An 11,507-nucleotide genomic window follows, 5' to 3' on the forward strand; every position below is an offset into this window, starting at 1 on the left:
AAGGAAATGATTGTGGACTTCAGGACGAGAACCAGGCCACAACACCATCCTATGACGACGGCTCAGCCGTAGAGAGGGTAAAAAGCACCACTTTTTTGGGAGTGCTGCTGACGGACAATCTGGCCCCGAGCAGCAACACCACTGCCATCATTAAAAAGGCCCAGCAGCGTCTCTACCCACTTTTATAGAGGCACTATTGAGAGCATTCTCACCTATTGTTTTACCTCCTGGTATGGAAGCAGCACGGCTGAGGAGAGGAAAAAGCTGGACAGGACGGTGAGAACAGCCAGCAAAATCATCGGTACCTCGCTGCCCTCCCTGGCAGACATATACCAGCAAAGGTGCATCAGGAGAGCAACTGGTATCACTAAGGATGCCACCCACCCCTCTCACAGCCTGATCGCCCTTTTGCCCTCTGGGAAACGGTACAGGAGCATCAGTGCCAGGACAGAAAGGATGCGGAGCAGCTTCTTTCCCCAGGCAATCAGGCTCCTGAACTCTAGCCTCCCTGGCAGATACTGTAGGACATGAACTGTGATCTATGTTCAGTTTTTTAAATGGTTTTTATTCTATTAATCTTTTTTATGGATCCCTGTAGTTTTTAGGACTTATTTATACTTAGTATTGTCTTGCACTGATAATTTATTATTGTATGAGCCTGTGCTGTCTTTTAACTAGGAGAAACGTAATTTCGTTTTTTTCTGCTGCTACAGTTGGAAACAAATGACAAAATAAAGCAATCTTGAATCAATCTTGAATCTTGACTTGTGCAGTCGCGCCTGGCAGCCGGCGAAAACTAGTTCTCAACAGGCCCGGAAATTAAGACCCGGCCCTAACTGGGCACTCATCAAACCCTGTACACTCAAGACACTGCCCCCGCTGCCACCCTTAGATCTCCATATATGGAGCTGACCTATTCTGACATTACATACAGTATCTGACCTCATCACACCCTGTACACTCAAGATATGGCCAGTGCACAGATCGCATGGCGTCTTACTGGTTGTTTACAGTCTGATTTGTAGCTCAGTTTTTACCTGTGACAGAACCTCAATCTCGCCCCAAAAATACCCTAATCCGACAAATTCAAATTCAAAATGAAAAACCTTTATTTCTTTTAATAGAAAACATCAGATTTCAGTTTCAATACAATATAATCCAGATACAGGTTGCCTTCATGCCCTTTATTTTTTATAAACACGAAGAGAAACTCTCATTGCCCAGCAATGTTACCTGTCAAACTGTATCCTAAATATGCATACTGCAGTGTGCCTATGCAATTTGATAATGCAGCCAGAGATTAAAATTGCATTGAACACCAAGCAAAGGCAGTCAAGGTTTGAGTCTATTAACTTGGTGACTAGTAAGCAGACAACAATGTATTCAGCCTTGCAGCTCAATGGAGAAAATAAAATAAAAACAATTCTCAGACTACTATAAGTGAAGGTCTGGTGCTTTGGAGACAAGAAATAATTCTGAGGTGCTTAAAGTATTAAAAGAAAAGAAAGCCATACTGTACTTCCAATTCAAGAATGTGTAAGGACACTTCAAGTAAACGACCCCCCCACCCCTCCCCCAAAAAAAGAAAATAATCCATTAATCCTCTTGACTTATACCATTAAAATATCTAAATTCCAATTCAATAAAATGTGGATAATATTCTAAACAACATTCCAAAAACACAGATGCGATAGGTTTTACTTTTGGTAATATTATTATTATTGAATATTATTATATTCAATAATATTCCACAATAAACGAGAACGTGGCAAAGCATTCTGGTGGGGGAATTAAACTCTTTTTACGACTACATTGTCTGTGCACACGTGCATTTGTCAAGTTGCTCAGACATGGTCCCTTACTCTTTTTCATCGTCTTTGTGCCCATGGTCATGAGTCTCGTCCTTCTTTCACATGATGGGATAGCTGGCAAGGCTGGCGATTCCACAAAGGTTACCACGGTTACGTGCCATAAGGACGTAACCTTTCTTGCCCCAACCATCACTCCAGCTGTCAGGGAAGAGGACAAAAGAGAAGAGCAAGAGGTTCAACATTGCCAGGAGTCAAACACCTTTTCATCACTTTGTCAACATACGTCCGACAGAAAGCATCGTATGAATGTCACACGGTGAGATGAGATCAGTCGACTAATATCCTGACATTCCATTTTGAGGACCACATGTACCACCTGATGTCATTTTGACAGGCTATCTGACCCACCTGTTCTTCACAATCCAGAATTTCTTGCCCCTGGCAGTCACTCCAAACCCTACTGCCAGCACGGCATGATTGATGTCATCTTTGTTACAGTTTGGATCATAGTATATACCTAGGCACATGACAAGACAAATAAGTGAAATAAAAAATCAGGTGGTCTATAGAAGTGAGTTTTAAGATTTAAATGACGACTTTGCTAGCCCAATATCCATGGGCAGGTTGTTCCAAAGTCTGGGAGCCTCGGTGGCAAAGTTCCGTGAGTCTAGACTTTGAAACAGCCAGGGTCATGCTAGACTTAGGCTTCGTGCCACGTTGTGAGGTTGTACATAGACTATTTTCACTACTTCTTAAATATTATTATTATTAATAATAATAATAATAATAATAATGATAAAACATTGAATTTTGTTTTTAATTCATGAAAAGTTTAGCTTTTTTGGGAATGTTCTTTAAAAATGATTAAAAATCCATTAAAATGTATTCACGACCAACAAATGGGTCTCTGTGTTTGGGAATCAGTGAATACTCAGGCCAGGTGTGAAATTATGTGACATGAGTGCTTAAATCAGCCCCCATCCACCGTACACTCACCTCTCATGTAGAACTGGAAGGTGCCCAGGGTGGCATCAATGCCAACAGACACAGGCCCCTGTTTAAACAGCGCTATAGCTAATGCGTGCTCATTGCCCTCTGGGATCTCCTTGTAGCCTTTGCACTGGGCAGTCATACTTGATACATTGTAGCGACACTGCTGGTCCTGTAAAGTAAGACACAGTAGAAGAATCAGTCATCTGTCTGCATTAGGCCACTACTAATAACATTTGTTCATGACATACTTCAAATTGTTGGCTTTTGTCAACAAAAAATGCGCATACAAATAAATGAGCAAAATTGAGACGCAAAGAAAGATTTTCTAGAGAGCACATAACTCACAATAAACAATAAACAATAGAATATACTGCATGTAAAAACAGCTACATTTGATTTCCATTTCCAAGGCGTTCACTTGTGTGGCTTGCTTTTGAAACGTAGACATGTTGAGTAACTTTTATGTAGACATGTTGAGTAACTTCAAGTCACATCACCTCTGCAACATATGGGTAGGCTGCATCAGAGTCAAGGCCTCCATTTTGCTCTACGTATTCGAAGGCGTTGGTCATATAGCCTCCTCCACAACCACTGTTCTCAGTGACACAGTCCACCAGGTTCTGAGGGCTGAGGTCTACCAGCTTCCCCGTCTTCTTGGCCAGCTGGCCCTCCAGGGCCCCTGCTGAGCTAAAGGCCCAGCAGGAACCACACTGACCCTACAAGCAGGGAGAACAGCAGAAACAGCTGAGATATTATTTACTGTACAACAGGATATGGTTTCTACTGTTTGCCCACAAGGGGGCGCACTCTGACCAGTTTCACGTAAAGTCATTGTATGAGGCAGAAAATGATTGTGTGACCTACTGTACAGCTCAAGATTTCTAAAAGCCATCTGAATGTCTGCTCACTGCCGCTTGTGTGTTTCCTAGCTGTTTTAGAACTACTTTGAAATACTGCTTGACTATTTTGTATTTCTACATTAGCTTGATTATTTAATGGTGTCACCATGTTGCTTCTAGGGACAAATTAAAACATAATGTAATAATAACAGAGAGGAAGAGGAACAACATTACTTTGTAAAGCAACATTTTTAATCAATGCATTGCATAATTCATGGTCAACAGGAATCTGGAGAAAGGCATAGTTGGTCGCGAAAAACACACACAACCTCATCTTCCATTCACTGACGTCACACTTTGTTAGAAGAACCACAGTCTATTTGCACTGTGTGCTAACTCAGAGGGAATTAATGCTCATTTGATAATAGGGTATATCATTCTACTGCTAATCTGCTTTAGTGCAAAACGTGGCCTACAGCATATTTCAATGTTTGTACTATATCCTGCCTTGTTCTACAATTCCACCTTTCATAGGGTTTAATCACTTTCATTTACTGTCAAATGCAGTCAGACTGGTTTATTTTGCTTTCTCCCAGCAGATTATGTGACGTACTGTAACAATGTTCATTTATTACCACCTGGAATCAGGGGGAGACATGATTCGCACACAGTAAATTCATCAATTCCTGTCGGGCTGTCGCTCCGGTTAGGCCTCTATCCTTCTATTACCTCTATGGTTCCTGTATGTACAGTAACTAGTGTAAATGTAAACAAATTGACACTTGCAGGTCCATTTGATTGCATTGTGTACATTAAGTAATTACATTACAACCTGCCAAATAGAAATGTGCTTCAAAGAGAGCAAAATAGTCTTGCTATATTATGTCATTTTGTGTTGCATGTTACGTTTTTAATTCAACATTTGGTAATTTTGTAATAGTATTAGTAATATTAAACAACATTTACTATTACTTTCACACTTTCTCAATGTTTGATTTCAAGCATACAAGAAACATAGGAAATAGGATACTGCCTTATTTGGTTGTTATACAATGTTTTGTTTCATAGAGGGCGCAATGTCCTGGCTATGGTGCCCTACAGCACCAATTTTGAATAAAACATCTCTACACACATACAGTAGAAATGCAAAATGAAATGACAGAATATCCGCCCGATTTCTTTAAAAAGGGTTTGTTATTTGTTACTACAGTATTCAACTTATCCAGTCAATGCTTGTACATTTTGTCAGCTTGTGTTTGTACTATCTTTGCACCATTTGAAAGAATGTATTATATGAGCTCTGACCTGGTTCTTGACAGGGGTCACCATGCCCTTCTTACGGTAGTATGTATGATATGAGCTCTGACCTGGTCCTTGACAGGGGTCACCATGCCCTTCTTACGGTAGTATCATGTATTATACAGTATGAGCTCTGACCTGGTCCTTGACAGGGGTCACCATGCCCTTCTTACGGTAGTATGTATTATACAGTATGAGCTCTGACCTGGTCCTTGACAGGGGTCACCATGCCCTTCTTACGGTAGTCGATGGTCTTGGGCAACCACACCTGGCTGTTGTCAGGGGACATGGTGTAGCTTTTGTCCCTATTCACAGGTACCTGTAGACCAGTCAGCCTTTCAGAGACTTCCTCTGTTGTCTGGATACAGGGAGGAGAAAATACAAAGGAGGGACAGAGTTTAAACACAAATTACCCTTTGCCTGTTGAGGAGCGAACCTGCTGAACCCTGGACGCAAATGTATGTTCTCCTGAATGTACTTCTGTATTTAATGCACTTAAGAAACACGCAATAGAATAATGCCATAATGTTCTTGTGTGTATGTGTGCGTCTGGGGGGCATTTTATGCTGTAAGACCATTAAGGGGAACTTTGCCCTTTGCTAAGATTTATGCTGTGACACACTTTGCCGTGTTTTCTGTGTGTTTGGCCTGGTAAATTGCTAGCAGCCATAAAAAACAGTACATACTGCATGTAGGCTGGTGCCGTTTATCCAGTGTGGAGAGTGAGCTCTTAACACGAAACCAATTGGAAATTGACGTGTCCTTAGTTCCCACAATAGAACAATGGTGTCATAAGGGCAAATTGGTGTTAAGGGCAAAGTTCTCCTTTAAAAACCACTGAGAAAGGAATGTGGATGAAAGGTAAAATTAAACTGGACTGTTGAGCAGAGTGGAGGGGTAGAGAAATGTGATAAGTAAAATAGGAATAGAGGACAGACAGAGAAGGAATGAGATGAGAAGAGTGGGAAAGGAATTGAACCTGAGTGAAATGAGAGATTAAAAACAATGGTAATGGAATAAATAGATAATTGCAAAAGTTATCGATTGTGCAGAGTTTGACAGCACCTACACAGGATATCATGATTGTTTGAGTAAACTTTTAAGAGAAAATATCTGTCCTGATTTGTCCCCGATTGCAGCACAGTTGAAGTGAGGAAAGATCCATTTGGAGGAAATACAGCCCCCAGCCCCCCCCCCCCCCCCCCCATTTGTTACATTTAAATGGGAAAAAAAAATGGAAATACACTCTTCATTTTCTAGCCACCTGTGTTCAAAATAACATGAAATTATTCACTCAGAATCCTTAATGTTATACTGTAAATGCTTTTGTCACTAATAGGTAGAACCATTAATGAATGAATGTGAGCTACACCATAACAAGGCACTAAACTATTTTTGATATATAGCATTTTAAACTGAGCCTGTCTCTTGCCTTCATCGTGTAAAAACAAACATTAATCAAGACCTGTTCTGACATATACTGTTTGTCGGCATCTACAGTTAATTAAATGGTCACAATTAATTTGTTTTGCCTCTCTAACCATGGCATGTAAAGATACAAATAGCTGCTGACTGCATCTGCTTAAAGCCACCACTCAGTCCTGGTATCTTTTAGTAAAAAAAAAGGGCTGCTGGCACTTAGGGACTGGATTTCTGTGTTTTCAACAATGACCCAAAATACGGGACATGTGACTAATCCAGAGGGGAGACACCAATTAAAATGTACAAAGAGTGTCAAACAAAGTGGGGCAGAAGCAGAACATATCTTCTGCAGAATATGAAATGTTGTGTCATATAGAGATTGTGAGAAATGTGACCACAGGCATAATATAATACTTACCCATCACCACCAGTTCAGAGACTCAAGCAGTTTAACTATACATGTATAACGAACGTATAAATGTATAAAAATAGTTGCTGGATGCCCCCTTGACAAGATGTCTTGGATTGATTCTGTCTCTTTCAACATCGATGCATCTGATGTCTTGTCTTATGAATATAAGCTCAACCAGCAAACATTCAGCTTATTTATAAGCTGAATCTTCTTTCATGATTTCTTCTGTAGCTTTGAGTGACCAAACTCATACGAGCTCTTGTTGGATCTTACTGTTATTTAGCAGCTGGTATTATAGACATATTCAGGTATAAGGAAAGGTTTAAGCCTCTAATGTAAAGGCTAATGTAATATGCACCTTTCCTTGTAAAGTTATCCATGTAGTTTAATCTAACCCACTATAGTCTGACAACTATGTGAAGTCAATAGGACGGATATTGCCCAATAGAGTGCAAACAGAGTTCAGCTGTGCGCTACCACTGGCCGCTGGCCTTTTAAACCACTTAAATCTCTTAAATCTCGAAAATAGCCTATTATGCAGGTCCAGAAGAATAGGGATGCTAGGGTTCATGTGGTATCATTCAATGGTCCAATAAGGTCTGTGGTGGTATCCAAACATGGACTGTGTGCACTCCTGGTAGACTCACCATGTCTCCCAGATGGTTCATGCCCAGCTCGTAGGAGTGCATACCCAGAGCTGCCTCTTGATTATGAGCTTCAATTATTAGCATGTTCTTCTGCCAGATGGCCCTCCGGATCCCATTCTCACCCTGGGAATTGAACATAAACCAAAATATGCAACAATATTGTCTTCTTTTGAGGAATGTAAAAAACAAAAAGTATGATCATTCTTTTAAGCTTGATTTATACTTTGATGCAATGTGTAGCTGGTAAGCTATGCTTGGCGAATGTCACCATTGTACGAATAATTCATTGTATAAATAATAAATGGTAAATGGAGCATTTATACAGCAAACTTTACACACACACACACACACACACACACACACACACACACACACACACACACACACACACACACACACACACACACACACACACACACACACACACACACACACACACACACACACACACACACACACACACACACACACACACACACACACACACTACCATCTGGATTAATGACCTCATGCCTGAGGTGAACATGTCGAGGAAACAGAGATACTGGTGCAGATGCTTGGGACATGAAAGTGATGCTCAGTACATCAGGCTGGATATGACTCCATGATCTGCTCTTATTCACATTTCACTCCTAGCTAGAATCTGTATACCCAAACTTACACAGAAAAATCCTCCATTTGTTACATTTGCATTATTTTAGACCTTGAAACTTTGTGATATTTTGTCACAATAAATTCCTAACCGCTTCATTTAAGAGGGTAGTGGATCAAGAGGTAGAGCGGCTACTTGGGAAACAGAAGGTTCCAGGTTTTGGCCCAGACTGCTGGTGTATCGGTCCGGACACCAAGGCTATGATGTAGCCTGACAGCGTGTCCCAATCCCCAACTGCCTTTGCTGCATGTCACTCCCCATGTCAGCCTACTGTTCTACCCATAATAAAGGCATAAAAAGCCCCAAATAAATCTTAAAAAATAGAAGGTTCAAGGTTTGATACCTGGCTCCCCCTGTGTTACTGTCGAAGTGTCCTTGCATGGTTTCCTCTGCCATCGGTATGTAAATGCAATGTACATTTTATTAACTTTGGGTGTTGGGTGTCTTGCATGGTTTCCTACTGAGTCAGGGATGCATACTTAGTTTAGACTAGTCATTAGTTAGACATGAGGTTGGTGAGGGGTGCGTTAAGACAACCGGATTGGGGAGGGGTAACTGAGTCAGACACAGACAGACAGACAGACAGACAGACAGACATCTGTTGAGTCAAACAAACACAGATGTTCATATAACAAGCAGCAGACACGTGCATGCACACGCACGCACGCGCGCACGCGCGCACGCACGCACGCACGCACGCACGCACGCACGCACGCACGCACGCACGCACGCACGCACGCACGCACGCACGCACGCACGCACGCACACACACACACACACACACACACACACACACACACACACACACACACACACACACACACACACACACACACTCACTGACCAGCCCATTGTACTCTCTCCTGTGAGTGGTCTTCCACTGCTCCCACTGTGCATCCAGCGCTGCTTCGTCCAGAGGGAAGCTCAGAGCAGAGGCCAGCAGCAGGGTGATACACACACACAGCAGCATTCTGGAACACCACCACACATACATGTAACATACTAGCATCACATTGCTGAGCTGCATTCAGGATCAATCTGGTATGCGCCTGGTAGAGCAGTGGTTCTTAAACTTTTTCATGTCAAGGACCCCTAAAATGATACTGATTAGCCTGCGGACCCCCCATTTGAAAATATATACCAAGGACCCCCATAAGAGAAGATTGTTATGGCTCTAGCAGTGATTTTCAACCATTTTTATTTCAAGGGCCCCCGGTTTGACCTGAATTAGTCTACGGTCCCCTAAATTCTATCTCTGGGACCCCAATTTATATTGTAAAATCAAAGTTAATTTAACTCTGAGAGTGTACAAATGGAACCAAATTGACCCGTTAGGGTCCATTTGTACACTCTCCTAGTTACAAACCCATAAGGGTCCATTTGGTTCCTAACTATCATTTAGCTGTAGACAACCTGTAACTCCTTCAAGGACCCCACTTTGGGAACCACTGTGGTAGAGTACTGTATGGGGGACTGCGTATGGCAAGCAGCTCTTCTGTTGCTTGAGACAGTCTGGTAACGTGAGACGCGAGAAGATACCCATGTACCTGGGTATGTCTAAATACTTAATTCCTTAATGTCAACGAAGTCCACACCCACAACACCAGAGGGAGTTCAACAAACCATGTGCAACCCAGATTCGACACTAACAAGGGACTAAATTAATTTTGCTCCTATGCCACAAAAATATGGAACCTAAGCCTTAAAACTAAGCTTATCTTTTAACTTGTTCATCTTTAAACCCGAAATCTCATCTACTCGGCAAGCCTTTAGTCAAGCCTATACTCCTCCCGAAGCTCAGGCTTTTCTTTTCGCAGATAAGTAAGCCTGGGACCGAGGCTACCCGAAGCTAGGAGTTACACCTGGTCAGCACTTCCGCTCTTGTGACCGCAGAACATTCTCAACCCTTACACTGAATCCCCCCCCACCGCCCACCCCTTTTTCCCCTCACTGTATATGTTTCTCTTCCCTTTTTACCTCCCTTATGATGAATTCCTGTTCTGTTCTTTGACTATATAGAATTGTCTATTTGTACGTCTCTAAATGTTTTGATGAATTGAACAAGGTGGACCCTCTTGTAAACAAGTGTAATGCTTAATTGGGTCGTCCACTCACAGTTAACAGTCTTTGTATTGAGTTTGTACGTGCTTGAAATGTACTGTAATTCTGCAAACCGTTAATAAATATTTAAATCAATCAATCAATGCTTGAACCTTACTGTAATTCTACAAACTGTTAATAAATACTTCAATCAATCAATCAATCAATCAAATCTACTTTCCTGTGTCAGATAGAACACAGCAGTCTACTGGTTGACAAGCAGTACTGCCTGAAGCTCGTAAACTCTGTACGTATCGTATCCCCTGAAAGCGCGTGTGTGTGTTTTTTGCAGTGGTAGAAATGTTGCCAGCCGGTAGACATGAAAGTATAGGCTACTGATTGCAGCTTTATCAACCAATCTGCACGACCACGTCCTGTCTTTGTGCACTCCCTGAATTACAAATAGATAGCTAGCTAAACAATAACAGTGTAACACAAATAATTGACTGTGTGCAAATTTGCAATTCATGACAAAAAGTTGTTTTTTTAGGCTAAACTTTGTGTTCGCCACATCCAAACTGCATGGCAATGTCAGCAACGTGATAGGCTATTGTGCTAACTGCTAATGTAATTTCCCTTTGGTGGTTCAATGTTCCGCCCACTAAATACCATACCACCAGCAATAATTATGCAAATAATGATGTTCAGTCTGCAGAAAAAATTCTCGTCATGGTAACTTCAATCTATGTTCTCCTCTCCATGAGAGATTTACTGTGGTCAGATCAATGACAAAAGAAAAACCTTTCTTGTTGTCCATTAGGCTACAGTTAGTACGCCTATGCATAATTGCATATCATTACCGCTGATCATGAGCCACATGTACGACTTTTTATTATTCGCTGACAATGCCGCTAGAAAAAACTAAACCGAAAATGAAATATGAATGTGAAACAAAGAACGATAGTAATTAGTTAGTTTACCTTTAGTTAAAAAGTGTGAGACTATTTAGCTCGGCCTCGGACGAAGTCTTCTGAATGAGATGCGTTGATTTGTCCTTACTGTTGAACTAGGTCAGACATGTGTTTATATTGGGACGAGTTTGAGGAAGTACAATGGAGTGTACTTTAAAATTGGGAGGAGGAAAGGGGATTTTACATCTGGATTCGCTCAGTTCCCCCAAACTAGCAGCCAGATGATGTCAGGTGAGGTGTCCCATTTCATGCTCGTCATGACAACCTCCAATGCACTTGAACAGTGGTTCTAAACATGCGGCTCAGGACCCTGGGATCCTTTAGGGTGTTTCAGCTGGTGTAAAAATGGAAGTTGGAACTATAACTAAATATAATAATTAACACTAAGGATTTGTGTACAGTGTAGATTGAGGTTTCAAAG

At 41.5% G+C, this 11,507-nt stretch overlaps 1 protein-coding gene across 1 annotated transcript; it reads right to left on the reverse strand.

Moving 5' to 3' along the window:
• Positions 1-1,091: 1,091 nt before the first annotated feature.
• On the reverse strand, positions 1,092-11,289 carry ctsk (cathepsin K). Its single transcript, XM_083761828.1, has 8 exons — positions 11,096-11,289; positions 8,920-9,046; positions 7,424-7,546; positions 5,148-5,300; positions 3,302-3,520; positions 2,808-2,973; positions 2,220-2,328; positions 1,092-2,009 (listed from the first exon to the last, which is right to left on the reverse strand). The coding sequence occupies exons 2-8, from the start codon at positions 9,043-9,045 to the stop codon at positions 1,910-1,912; spliced, it is 996 nt and encodes a 331-aa protein (XP_083617954.1). The 5' UTR covers position 9,046; positions 11,096-11,289; the 3' UTR covers positions 1,092-1,909.
• Positions 11,290-11,507: the final 218 nt, after the last annotated feature.

Source organism: Protomyctophum parallelum (assembly GCF_964188405.1).
Source record: "Protomyctophum parallelum genome assembly, chromosome: 3".
In the NCBI taxonomy this organism is placed as follows: domain Eukaryota; kingdom Metazoa; phylum Chordata; class Actinopteri; order Myctophiformes; family Myctophidae; genus Protomyctophum; species Protomyctophum parallelum.